The following is a 14036-nucleotide window of genomic DNA, read 5'->3' on the forward strand; positions in this document are numbered from 1 at the left end:
CATTTATATGTATAGAAAAGGTTTTTTTTTTTTTTTATGAAATGTGATATTAAGTTGATTGAGTGGAATAGTACCTGTGGGAAAAGGGTTTAATTTGATGTAGTGTTGGTATTTATTTAGTGGAGGGTAGATAAGTGTAATGTTGTGGTAAGAGGAAACGTGTTGATTAGTTGTGGGTTTGTAGCAAATGTTATTTGGTGAGATGGAAAAGAAGGTAGGTCATTAGCAAATGTGTTTAAGTTTCAGAGAATGTTTCCCCTTCTGGTCTTTTGACGACTCCACTTTTTGCACAACACAAAGGCATGTGATTGGGATCCATATGATTGCCAATCTTCCGTAACAATCCATGTGGGGGCTTCTTCTTTCCACTCCATACAATTTACCTTTTTTAAAAGGTTTAACTGGGAAAAAATGTTGCTATTTCACTCCAACATCTCCCTTAAATGGGAAAAAATAACTAATAGAAAAATGGTTTAATTAAAACAAATAAATGGATAGAAAGAAGAAAACTCAAGCCAAAATGTACAAAATCAGGTCCTCAGAACAAGCAGGGGGCAGAGAGCAAAGGTAAAATAGCATATTTCAGCTACTCATTTAGATTATTAGCTAAATGCAGCAAATGTGTTTGTCATTTTGTCCCCTTCTTTAGTTAGCCTTCAAGCCAAATGAAAAAACTAAACCATACAAAATGATGCATGATGGAAGTGGTTTACTGAACCTTGAATTCAGGGATGTTGAGTTATGCAGGTGGTAATTGGATTGTTGTTATTGGCAGAAAGTCACCTTACAAACTCACCCTCTTGCTCCATTCTTAACAGTGGTGGAACTGGTTGACCGGTGACCACTTCCTGCAGCAAAAGCAGATATAAATTGACTGATCAGCCAGCCAAAAGCATAATTATCTCTTTTGGTTTCTATTTCCAAAGAAGACTAAGAAAAAGATACGCTACAAATGCATTCTTGTTGTAGTAAAACAGAATGTGTATGATATAGAATTAGGGAATTATTAGAGAGCGCGAGAGTGAATGATTGTGCAAAAGCTTCCGAGATTTTCTTATGCAAAGAAAAAGACAATTCTTCAGAAAATAACAGAAGAAGAGACAAAGGAAGTACACCAAAACCACTTAATTAAATATTCACGAGATGGTGGCTTGCCCTCCTAGGAAAGGAGGCTTAAAACTAGCAAAATGCTTGCAACCCTCATTCTTTTGTTTATTACTGTAAACAAAATCCATTTCGGCATTCCCCACTCTCCCCCATCCTCTTTTATTTCCTGCCTTCCAATCTCAAACTTCTTTCTCACCCCAAACACACAACCCATTTACTTTTTTTTTCTCTCTATTGTCAGTCATGGAAGTTAATACTACAGCCACCGTACCTGCAGGGCCACCAGCTAAGAACCACTCTTTCACACAGCACCGCTCACATTCAGAAAGACATAGACATAGCCACGGCCATTTCCCCACCAAAACCATTCTCATTACCATCTCATTGGTTACCTTAGTTACGGTCCTGTTTGTCATTTTTGTGGTCCTATTCTTGATCCGTCGCCAAAAATCTTCCACCAAAAGTGGCAGTTGCAAAGAAGACAGCACAGAGCTTCATGACACAAGCAGCAGGCTCATTACTTCATCAACCTTGAATTCTAGCCCAGGTAACTAGTTGCCACATCACATGCTATCAGTTAGTTGCAAATAGTATCTTGAATACTAATTAGTGAAGCAAACAACTACCATAACTATATGGAAACTTAGAAGAGTTAATTTGCTAGCAATTACAACTGCACAACTTTCCAGACTGCAGATGATCATATAAATTTGTCTCTTGCGTATCATTAATTCAATAGTTGTTCTTAACATTAATTCAACTAGTCTTTGAGGGGTGAGGCTTTAAAATTCAGAAGCTAATCCATAAATGCTTGGAGACATTTATTGTAGAAGTGAAGAGTGGGTGTCTTCACGGGGGAAATTTGAGCAGGACCCCAGCATCTACATTTCGAGGAGTCCAAGTGTTCACATATAGGGAACTAGAAATTGCTACAGATGGATTCAGTGAAAGAAATGTGATTGGTGGTAATGGAGGACATGGCTTGATGTATAGAGGAGTTCTAAGTGATGGCACTTTGGCAGCAATTAAGTTGCTTCGCAGTGAGGGTAAGCAAGGGGAGCGTGCCTTCAGAATAGAGGTGAGTCAGTATGCTTCATTTAATGAGTTAATATATCCTCTTCTCTTTAGCACGCAAAGATTTAATTATTTCTTGTTGTTACTTGCACCCTCTCTCTCTCCCAATGTCTCCTTTCCTTGTATTAGATCCAGTTTGTTCAGAGACTTTGTTTTTGTCTTTTGTTAAGCTCAAACGTGTATTGCTTGCCTAACAAAGTTTGTAAGTAGTAACGAAATGTTTACATTAATGTGAAAGGAATTTTACAAACTATCACGTGACAACCTTAATATCCTACTAGCAGATTATTTATGCCTTCATGGTTTGACACTTGACTCTAGCAATTAGGGATATAAATTATTCTTAGGTTTTCTATATATAATATCTTAAATTTTTAACCTTTCTGCATCTTCTAACCTAGAAGATTTTGTAAACTGTGAAAACATGTCAAAGATTAAAAAAATCATTCACAAAATTAAAATAAGTTATAAATATTCAAGTCATTTGAATTATGCACTTCTATTGAATCAAAATATTAATAAAAGTTATTCATAGGTCATTAAAATACAGACAATAAGACATTTCCTGTCAGCGATTATCCTTTTAAAAGAAATCTCTGGCGTTTTGCAACCAAATTTGGGACCATGAAAATTGGAATGAACATTCATTTACCTTTCTATCAGTCCATCCCACTTGCCAACTCATATTGTGAGCTTTATTCAAATCCAGCACATGGGTGTGAAGACTAAATGACATTTATTGCAGGTCGATCTCCTAAGTCGCTTGCACTCTCCATATTTGGTGGAGTTACTTGGCTATTGCGCTGACCAACACCACAGGTTATTGATTTTTGAATACATGCCCGATGGTACACTTCACCACCATCTTCACTCCCCCAACGATCAAACTCAACCGTTGGATTGGTGGGCCCGGATGAGGATAGCCCTTGATTGTGCCAGGGCACTGGAATTCCTTCATGAACATGCAGTCTCTCCTGTGATCCACAGAGACTTCAAGACTAACAATGTTCTGCTGGATCAAAATTTCCGTGCCAAGGTGTCTGATTTTGGATTGGCTAAGATGGGATCAGAGAAGAGGAACGGTCAGGTTTCCACCCGTGTGTTGGGGACCACTGGATATCTGGCACCAGAGTGAGTATTATGAGTGCCCCATTTCATCTGTCATTTGGAACCGCCCTGCCTTATCTTCATCCCCACCCAATCCCATACATAACCTACAACGTTAAAAAAAGAACCATGCACATGGTCACAGTCAAGTCCTTATCAAGCAGGCTGTGATTTTCAATTTTATGTATGATACATGACATATAAAAAATTTATACTGCACACCATTCATGATATATTTACAGCTTCTTTCATAAATTATTGCGTAAATTTAATTCGTCCCTTGAATTTGGGCATGATGTAGGTATGCCACGGGTAAGCTTACCACAAAGTCAGATGTTTACAGCTATGGTGTGGTTCTTCTCGAACTCCTCACGGGACGTGTGCCTGTTGATATCAAGCGGGCCCCGGGAGAACATGTCCTTGTCTCTTGGGTTAGTAAATAGCACCCTGCATTTTGAATAGAATAAAATTGATTATGCAACTTTTGTTTAAAGAAAATCAAAGGAGAAAAAAACAGAGTTGAGATTTAAGTTTCTAGTATTGTCAAATATTAATTTTGTAACATAAGATATTATGCATTCACCAGGCTCTTCCACGGTTGACAAACAGAGAAAAGGTGATTGAAATGGTTGACCCAGCTCTACGCGGACAGTACTCTAAGAAGGATTTAATTCAGGTCAATTTTTCGTTTAGTCATAGTTATTCTCTCACCCTCATGTCTGTCACTTTTGTCTTGGACTAACCATACTTTTCCTATCAAGTAACATTTGCTTTCTGTTTCTATGGGATTTTGCAGATAGCTGCCATTGCAGCAATGTGCATACAGCCAGAAGCTGATTACAGGCCGCTCATGACAGATGTTGTACAATCACTGATACCACTTGTTAAGAACCCATCCTCCCTTAGTTCTAGTTCCCTACGATTTCAGAAACAAACCACAAAGAGCAGAAGCAGCCTAGAAATAAACTAACATTCGTGTTAGACTAAACTAGCCCTTGGACAAACATTAGGCCCCAAAACACGAGCAATATCACACACAATGGGGGGCACCACCGAATTGGCAAACCCTCATCTCTACAGCCTTCAATAGCGGAGAAGAGAGGATGGAAGAAAATGCAAACAGAAAGACGATCATGGAACTTGTAGTTCTAGATTTTGCTTTTATCATTTTATGATCTGTATTTTTTAGATTGTCTTTGTCATGAGAAACTTGCAAAGATACAAGGTAAGAAAATAAGAGGAATGTGAACTTTCTAATAATTACGTCGCTAATATGAACAGAACATTTCTCCTGCAATATGATGAAACTTAATATTCAAGAGTATCGTTTCCTGTAAATTCTTAAATCCCGTAACTCACCTCGTAGAAACAAACTTAGTGACATACCTAAAATCAGACTGGATCATCTTTGGCCAACGGAAAACGACCTTAAATATAGAGCTCCCCCTCTTAGAGACTGACAAGGAGATCGTGGAATTTAGCTTCTTTCTACCTGGCAATTGGCAAAGAGCTGAATTTTAGGCGGTGCAATATGAGACAAATATATTAAAAGCTAATTCACTTTTAGTATAAGGAGAAATACCAACATGCAGACGTGACGGACATAATGGAATAATGCTGACCTGTTTTAACTTGCATGACTGGTGTCTGACTTAAAGCAAGGATTCCCCACAAAGCATGTAGCACAACAAGGAACCCCGCTTGTCATATCAATGGACATTTCCTGATAAAAAAGATCAGCAAAATGATTGCGACAGTATTTGTAACCCGGACTTGGAGAACTAGAAGTCCTTTATAACTGTCTGTCGCATATTCCTTCATTCTCCATTAAACAATAAAATGACTTTTCTAGCGCCCTCTTGACAATGTCAAAAATTACAGAATCCAAATCATGAGCAGAAAATAACTAGGATCTAGATCATAGGTTCCGAAGTGGGGTTATAACTTGCTTGGGTGAATCTATCTGATTTACTTTTCTGATTTTATTTAATTCTGTTTCGTGTACCTGTTACTTTTATGTGATACACCAGCTAGTGTTATGTCACTGATGTATATATACATTATGTACCCTCTATCTTAAAATATAGTAACATATAATGAAATATCAAAATACTTTTCAGATTATATTTTGCTTATGGTACTCAATATTAAACATAACACAATTTTTAACATATTATTTTCTAAGTAAAAGTCAGGTAGACATTATGATATTACTATTGCATCCGGTAGTAAAGTTGAAAACTTCGAGCACCATCCAGAAATATGCACCACTCGTAAATTCTAAACCTGAACCCCAACACTACCCTAAAATGGTGGCAAGGCAAGATCCAAAGATAAATAATGCAGTAGACAAAAGAAGAGCTTGATAGGCACTAATTCAGAAAATAGGTTACAACTGATTGAAACATGAAACAACAAATCCAAAGTGGTCTCAGAATCAAGAAAATAAGTTAGACATAACGTACAAAGTACCTCTTAAATGGGTAAAAACTTATCTCAACAACCGAAAATCAGATCTTCCCTCTATTTGTTGTTATACCCTAAAGTGGTTTCAGAAATAGGCTACATCTTGTACAAACATTGGACAAAAAAATCCCTAAATGGTTTGAGACTTTAGAATAGAAGGTAGACACAATGTACAAAAGTGAGAATATCTCTTAAACAGGGAAAACTCATCTCAACACCGAAAATCCAATCTTCCCACGGATTTTTTTCTCCTCCTTCCCATTTGAGTAAAGACTCCTAACCTCCTACAAGTTCAGCTGCCATATTATAACAGTTACCTCTTCACTTGTTACAAGTGTTTCCCCCATTACCGTCCCAAAAGAATCTCCATGGCTTCACATGCATAGACATAATAACTGAAGCCTCTAAATATCATAAGATTACGCTCAAGGGTAAATTATTGAACAACCAGTGAAAAACATCATGGTGATTTTATATTTCAGTTTCTGATTATTTGAAAGCATCTGATTCTCCTTTTTCCTCCACTTGTGAAGTTTCTTTCCTCTTTCCAACTCTATCGGAGTACTTGGCAAAAGCTGCAGAAAGGGCAGACTTGACAGTAACTTCGGGTTCTTTCTTCCTACGTTTGCTCACATCGTCTACATCATCTTGTTTGTCTTCAATCAAGGAGGAAGATTCAGTATTGTTCCTGATCGATGAGCCTGGACTAGCTGGCTCATTTTGAACAGAAGTATCTGGAAAGGCCTGCCAGCTTGAGTCCACCCGTTTGAAAGGTTCATGAAAGGCGTCAAACAAGCGCTTGACCTGTCATTGGGAAGATTCAGATTTTGTTGGTTAATATAAGTGAGCAAAATGGCTCAAGATCATGCACCAATGCTACAAAAAATGGGCAAGTGCAAATCAATTGCCCTTTGCAATTTCACTATTGGTAACATTAATATACCTTGCGCTCTCCTATGCCAGGGCAACGAGCTAGATCTTCCATAGATGCACCCATAATGTTAGAAAGAGACTGAAAAGACAAGAAAATAGCTTGATGAAAGTGCTTTCGTGAATTAGATCACTCTACGTGTGTCTCTGCGTGCACTAAAAGCCAGCATACGTACCCCAAATGTGGTACCAAGGGTGACAACATCAGTCTTGTTAACATGCCGTACTGTTGTAAGGGCATGTGTTAGCTACAGTTGAAAATAAAATAGCTTCAGCACAATTGGTGGCCATGCATCGAATGTAATCAATTTACGAAAAGCATCCTTTATAATTTACTTTTGAAATTATTAAATAAAACCCATAAAAATTAGCAAACATAAAAGAAGAAATATAACCATACCCGTGATAGATAATCTGTATCCATTTGGCCTTGAATAATGTCTGCAGGCTTGTTTTCATAAACTTTTATGGTCTCCAAGTACCGGCCACATTCCTCCAGACTATAACAACAGTACAATGGAATCACATAAAACCGATTAGACAGGTAAGAGAAGGGAAATCTTGGCAGATGCTACTACAGATATTGAAACTCACATGCATGTTGATGCTACATTAATCTCAAGCTCCTTTATATGGAAGAAATTCTGCTAAACCAAAAGCTCGGAAAGAAACTACGATAAGCATTTCTCCTTCCAAGGTGTATGTATTAATTGAGTCACAAAAAAAACAGTTGGAAAATAGATAGTGACATTAACATGCTTCATTAAGTTGCAACAACCAACTTTTTTCCTTAACAATAAATTTTGATTGCATGTTAAATTTTCTACTCAGTTTGATAACAAGTTCACAAGAGTGTAGTAGATAACAGCAGCAGACTCGTGCTCCTAACAGTAAAGAAAAAAAAATTATATCTTCAGTATGCATACTTCACAAGCAGTTAAAAGTAAAGTCAATTGCACCTCCATCCACATAGGAGCGTACAGTCGTGAAGCAAAGCTGTTTTTGTAACTTCAAGTAGAGGCTTTATTACATCTTCCTGCAATCAACAAGAAAACAACAGAGAAATGTCACTTCCTCTGTATAGATAGCAAAACAGGTATAGTTAATTATAAATTTCTAGGTAGATCACTGGAAAACATAAACTAAAATAGATGGTATAGAAGTTTGAATGAGTGCCTGACCACATCAACATGGCATAAAACCACTCGAAGCTTGAAATTCTTCTGCAACTCCCTAATTCTATAATACAAGTAGTCTGGATGCAGAAGATGATACCGAAGACTGCATTAAATCATCCAACTAAGTTAAGTTGATGCAAAAAAATAGAACTATAATGAACCCAACTAGTAAAGGAGGAACAACATGTAAGATATTGAAGTGACCATGGATAGGTAACAAGGAATCTAGAATAAAAGCAAGCCCACAAGGATAAACTATATAACATAGTCAATACACTGAATTGAATAATAAATATTTTTTCCAGTCATGAAAACATGCAATTATCCCACGAAACGCCACAGTAAAACTAATAGAGCATGCATCAGGATATCCAGTGTCGATTGACGCTTTGATATGCATTTTCAACGACTGATATTTTCCAGAAAACTTAGAAGAATCACTGTGTATTGGCGTTGAAACTGACGAGAGCAAGTGCGCAACAAACAAACTCTAGAACATCTAAGTTCAGAAGAGAAACTTAATAAGAAAAGAGAAAATAACCTGAGATAGAGAGCACAGGAGCTTTGGCCAAGCATGTAGTCACAAACAACATCGGCAAACGCCCATCTAACGTTCCTAATGTGTTTGAGCAAGGGGTTTCCCTTCTGCAAAACGGAAAAGAAAATTCACTTCGTGACACTAATTAATAATACAAGAAACACGTTGACAAAATAATCACCTAAGATTATGCACGAGAAAAAAACAATATGAGAATTGAATTAGAATGCGCTAAAATCATAGCGATTGTCGTACTTTTACGATAACAATTTTAAAAGGCATTCAACCTGTCTGTGGCTCACAAGAATTGAAGTGCGATTTTGAGAGGCCTGAGAGGAGGGTAATTTTGATGAAGATGCAGCAGCAGCAGTAGCGGGAGACGGTGTCGAGGTTGAAGATGGAGCATCCGATTGAGCAGTTTCCCTAATAAACAAAAGAATTAACAGAAGGAACAAAATATTAACCGTTATGGCGATAATGAGTAAAGAATTAGGATGCAGAAATTAGAAGCGTGTATACCTGGGTTGTGGAGGAGGTGGTGGAGGAGGAGCGTAGAACTCAGAGGATTTGACGAAGGCGAAAGCTTGGGAAAAGGATTGGGAGGGAAGGAAGAGAGATGGTGGAGTCGACTTTGCCTGTGAACTTTCTACTACTTCCTGATAAGAAGGTATTCTTATCACCACTGAACTCTTCTTCTGCTTTCCATCACTGTTTTTCTCTTCTTCCTCCTTCTGCATCTTTCTACTTTCTCCGCTTGCGCCTTCAATTCGCGCGAACTTCCTCCAACTTGTTTTTCACGGTCCTCTTCACGTGCGAGTGTCAACTGGACTTGGGCTTGGGCTTGGGCTTGGGCAAGCCTCATTGCAATGTTCGGGTTCATTCTTCTTTTACCAATTGAACCGTGGGAAAATCAAAATTTCACCAATATCCAGACGTACATACAATTTGAAATTTTTCGTAATTATGGAGACATGGGAAGAAACCATGAGGGTGTTAAGAGAAAGAGCCTAGATTGGGCCTTTTAAAAAGCAATGTTCTTCTCAGGACCGTACAAAGACCATGAAAAAAAAAAGTCTGTGGCAAAACATTATTATTGATGGAGTATGTCTCACCACAGTTTTGTTCTTAAAAAATATCTAAAATGTTAGAAAGAAGAAAATATTTAAACTATCTTAGACCTTGATTTTTAAATGATGTGAGATTATTAGACTGTCTTTAACCTAGAAGGATTGTGTAGCCATAACAAATACGGATGACAAAGTGGACCGGTCCGATTCGTTTAGGCTCGTCCTGCACTTGGCATACAAAATGCAAGTCGAGTTGACCCGTTCCACATTAAAAATGCAGGCTGAAAAGTCTAATCCACTCATATAAGTTTTGGCCTACGAGTCGGCCTACTTTTTTATTTATTTATTATTTAAAAAATTATGATAAAGCTTTTAATATTTAACAAATTGAAAAACTTTAAAGAGTTCACAAAATTAAAGAAAAGTTTTGGAAAGTTAAATGATAAATTGATAATTTAATATTTTCATTATATTCAACCTCAAACTTTGATGTACACAATTCAAATTTTAACACATTTAAAAATAAATAATACTATAACACTCACATTTTCTACTCGTACCAAAATTTGAAATGTTCATACAGAAATTTAAAAAAAAAAAAATCGATATATATTTGCCTCACAATTTTTTTTTTTACGAATCTGTGAACCGACCCATCGACTCAGGTCCACGTTGTCCCCCTGCTGACAAATTTGATGTTGAGGAAATGTTAGTATCAACACAGAAAGAGATTAAAGTTTGGTGAAGATGTTCACGTTATCCCAAGGAGTGAGTTGGTGGGTATTGAAAGATAGGTGGGTGGATACTGTGGCGTATGTAATTAAGGATTTGTGGGTGAAAAGGGTAGAAAGTAGTTGAAAACTGAGAGAGAAATTGAAAAAGTGATAACAAAACTCAGTCACGCAACGTGCCTACTCCGTCCAATTAATTTCTCTACTTTAAGGCCTTCTACAACTGTTTCTTACCAATGGTCCCTCCCCAATCTCTACCAAACATTATTCATCGTTTTTCTCAACAATGGCTGTCTTACATGGCTGCTATATTATTAAAAAGAGGTCGTAATAATGGCCAACAACGACTAATAAGACCATCCAGTTGAACCAATTTGGATTCTTTATTCAATTTTCATGTATTGTTTTTTAATCGTGTCTTCATAATATATTAAAACACTTTTTAAATGCTAGTGTATTTTTATTAAACAGTTTACAAGAATACAGAGAAGGCTTAAGAATTTTAAATTCAGTTCAAATTAAACGGCTTAAGAATTTTATATTCAGTTCAAAATTCAGTACATTTATTATGAGATGTTCCGATATAATCAGAGGGAAACTTTTACCGCAATAATATTTTTGAAAATCTAACATAAAAATAGTTAAAGTAATTACCACATTTTCTGCTAATGTATACAGATACTTTAAACTCCTGTAATAAAGAAGAATAAAGTGAGACAGAATAAAAAATTTAATGTTATGTCTAAACATTATAATGTTTCCAACATTTAAAGACCGGATAATTTAGTTCGGATGAAATGTGTGTCACCTATAAATAAATATGAAATAAATAAGAGAGAATAATTCAGGAAAAGTAAAAGATTATGATATTTTCATAACCTTTCTTTTTTAATAAAGTTTATTTTTTAAAACACGTCAAACTTTTTTTTTCTTTGAAATCATATCAAAATTTTCTTTCATCCATTAAATAGTATTATTATTATGTGTACATTATAAAAAATTTATCAACAAAATTTTATTAAAAAATAATTTTTCAAAAGAAAAGAACATTAAGATGTCTACGGACATTTCAAAATTAAGCTTTCAAGTTGTTTTTCAAAAAACAAAATAAACTTTCTCTCAGAAAAAAGAGAAAGAAAACAAACTAAAAATATCATTATTGAAACAGTATAGAATAATTGCTGCAATAGGTAATGGTCGTAGCCAAGAACCTTCCATATTTGATTGTCTATTTTTCTTGGGTTTATAACTTTTATTTTTAATTAATTAATTTTTTCAAGTTTATAAGTCTATAATCTTAGTTTTCATTTAGTTTACTCCTTTTTAATTATTATGTTGACTTGGTTATTTTTCAAGGTAATATCTCTTATAATAGGATATAATGTCTTCTGATAAAAAGTTGAAAATATGTCTATTGGTATATATCTTTTTTGTCTTGGATATAGAAGAAAAAACTATCTCAAGTCGGCGATAGATTTTGTAATAGTCCACTGATGATAAATGTCAATCTACGGAAGTAATAATATACTATATTAGTTTTACTTTCATTAAATGCATACGAAATATTTTAACTCATTTTAATTATGAAAAGCATTTATCCAAAAATAAATACTTCAAGTCAAATTCCTAGTTATAGCTTCTAAGTCAACCCAATATTTATCTTTGATAGCACCACCCATTTCATTAAAATATAATGGGATGAATTTTACTCAAATGTGGTTAAATCATGTTACACTGTATTTTTATCTTCTTTTCATTTTTTACAAAAGCAACCGGTGACCTACTCATTAAAAGAATATAGTATTATTACAAACAGGATACAACACGACAGGTAAAATAACTTTTATTATTCGTAGGATAAATATTTTTTTTACTCGTTATTATATTTATATTGGTATCCATTATATAGATATCTGTTATTTTTTTAATATCTATAGACATTAACAAATATTTGTAAAAAAAAAAATTAATAACATATTTAACCATAAATTTAAATTATAATATATTACATTACAAATAACTCATTTAAAAAAAGTAAATAACAATTTATAAAAAAATTAAATTTTTTTAAAACTAATTAATAAAAAATAATTCATTTAAAATTTTTATATATTTTTATCATATTTTTTCTAAAAAAAGTTAATTTAAATTAGATTATAACATACATGAGTATTAATTATGATACTCGTACTCATCTCTTTAATATACAAATATAAATATTATTGGTATTCATTATATATTACATATGAATATTCATTTACGATATTATCTTTTATTGGGTTTTATTGAGAGTGAATGCATATTGTTTTAACTCTAGTTACAAGTGACATTAATATTCTTTTCTAATAAATTTTAATTATAAATATTATGAATGATATAGTATGTTTATAGAGATTTTCTTGAAGATATCTATTTATGTTTTGAGAGACTTTTTATGTGATTTTATTGAAAGTTTGAAGTCATGAAATGTCATACGAAAAGCATTGAATGGTAACTGGGTATTTAATTGCAAACGTCAAGGATTGTGTTTTGGGGTATTTTAAAGTCAAATAAACCATCATTCTAATTTAGGTCATTTTTCCACCCTTGCCTATAATTCTGGCTGCCACAAAACTTTAATTAATTGACCGGGTCAAATTATGTCAATGTTTTAAATTAAAAAAAGAAAGTCGCACTTTTATTAAAATAAAAATTCTTTCTTTTCGGAATTCGTTATTCTTGTTGTTTTTATATCGTTTCTTTTAATATTCGATGAAACAACATGACACAAATATAATTAAATACAATAAACAAAAGATATAAACCTTTTTTATATTCTCCTCCAAAGATAAATTGCATAAAAAAAATATTCTTAATTACTGAGCAACAAAAAAGTTTTTTCCATAATATTATTAAAGGTTAAATATGTTTTTACCTCTCAAGTTTTAGTGGATTTTGGAATTAATCTCTTTTTAAAATTTTTTATCAATTTAGTCATTCATATTTATAAATGCATTGATTTAGTTTTTCTTACCAAATTTTATTAAATTTATTTGACATTTTAAACGCATTTTATGATAATATTTGAGTTAACATCAAAGCGGAGATGTGTCAAACGATATAACAATTAAATACTATCATGAACTGCGTTTAAACCGTCAGATGAACATAACAAAATCTGGTTAAAAGAATTAAATTCATGCATTTTTAGAGATAAAAGACTAAATTGGTCAAAAAATTTGAAAATTGACCAATTTCAATTTCACTAAAACTTAGGAACAAAAACATATTTAACCCTATTATTAAATTATAACTATACAAAGTTATAAATACAGTTAAAAATATGATTGTCGACACATTCATAATGTATTTATTATAGTACTAACTACTTTCACTAATCAATTTTAAACTGATTTTAGCATTAGAAAACTTAGCATATATTCACCAAACAAAATTCCCGAACATAAAGAGAATCGCATTATATTTAGTATATCAAAAGATTGTTAAGTGGACGTTGAATCCAACATCCAAAAATAATAACTAATGTAAATATTTAGCAAGTTGGCCAAATTAACTTTATTGATTAAATTTAAATAAATCTTGGATTAAGATCAACTTAATTAGAGTTTCAAAACTTATAAATTAATCTTGTCTTATATAAATTTTGACTTTAATTAAACCGGAAATGAAACTTTTTTATCTTAAAATGAGTGAAATTATATCATCTCTTACTCTCATGATGCCACTCTAATAAATTAAACTCAAGGTGAAATGTTTTGACTCATCAATTTACCTAAAAAAATCATTTATTTGAAGAAATAAATTAGTACATTTATCCGTAAGAAACACGAGATTTTTC

General features: G+C 33.6%; 2 protein-coding genes across 3 annotated transcripts; one reads left to right on the top strand and one right to left on the bottom strand.

Annotated features, from left to right (window-relative positions):
- Positions 1 to 1203: 1203 nt before the first annotated feature.
- Positions 1204 to 4607, top strand: LOC114191648 (Protein kinase superfamily protein). Its single transcript, XM_028080954.2, has 6 exons — positions 1204 to 1654; positions 1938 to 2185; positions 2927 to 3312; positions 3590 to 3719; positions 3875 to 3964; positions 4085 to 4607. The coding sequence occupies exons 1-6, from the start codon at positions 1351 to 1353 to the stop codon at positions 4256 to 4258; spliced, it is 1332 nt and encodes a 443-aa protein (XP_027936755.1). The 5' UTR covers positions 1204 to 1350; the 3' UTR covers positions 4259 to 4607.
- Positions 4608 to 5664: 1057 nt separating this feature from the next.
- On the bottom strand, positions 5665 to 9190 carry ERCC1 (nucleotide repair protein). Of its 2 annotated transcripts, none has more exons than XM_085676087.1 (9): positions 8920 to 9190; positions 8703 to 8823; positions 8404 to 8507; positions 7866 to 7965; positions 7644 to 7720; positions 7085 to 7184; positions 6861 to 6932; positions 6698 to 6766; positions 5665 to 6558 (listed from the first exon to the last, which is right to left on the bottom strand). In XM_085676087.1, exons 1-9 carry the CDS (start codon positions 9135 to 9137, stop codon positions 6244 to 6246), a joined length of 1176 nt encoding a protein of 391 aa, XP_085532213.1. In that variant the 5' UTR covers positions 9138 to 9190; the 3' UTR covers positions 5665 to 6243. The 2 variants fall into 2 exon arrangements, with proteins under 2 accessions (XP_085532213.1, XP_027936756.1); XM_028080955.2 differs by having other exon boundaries at positions 8688 to 8823; positions 8920 to 9188.
- Between the last annotated feature and the right edge of the window lie 4846 nt (positions 9191 to 14036).

Source organism: Vigna unguiculata, chromosome 7, assembly GCF_037176805.1.
Source record: "Vigna unguiculata cultivar grain cowpea cultivar isolate G323 ecotype 2 chromosome 7, ASM3717680v1, whole genome shotgun sequence".
In the NCBI taxonomy this organism is placed as follows: domain Eukaryota; kingdom Viridiplantae; phylum Streptophyta; class Magnoliopsida; order Fabales; family Fabaceae; genus Vigna; species Vigna unguiculata.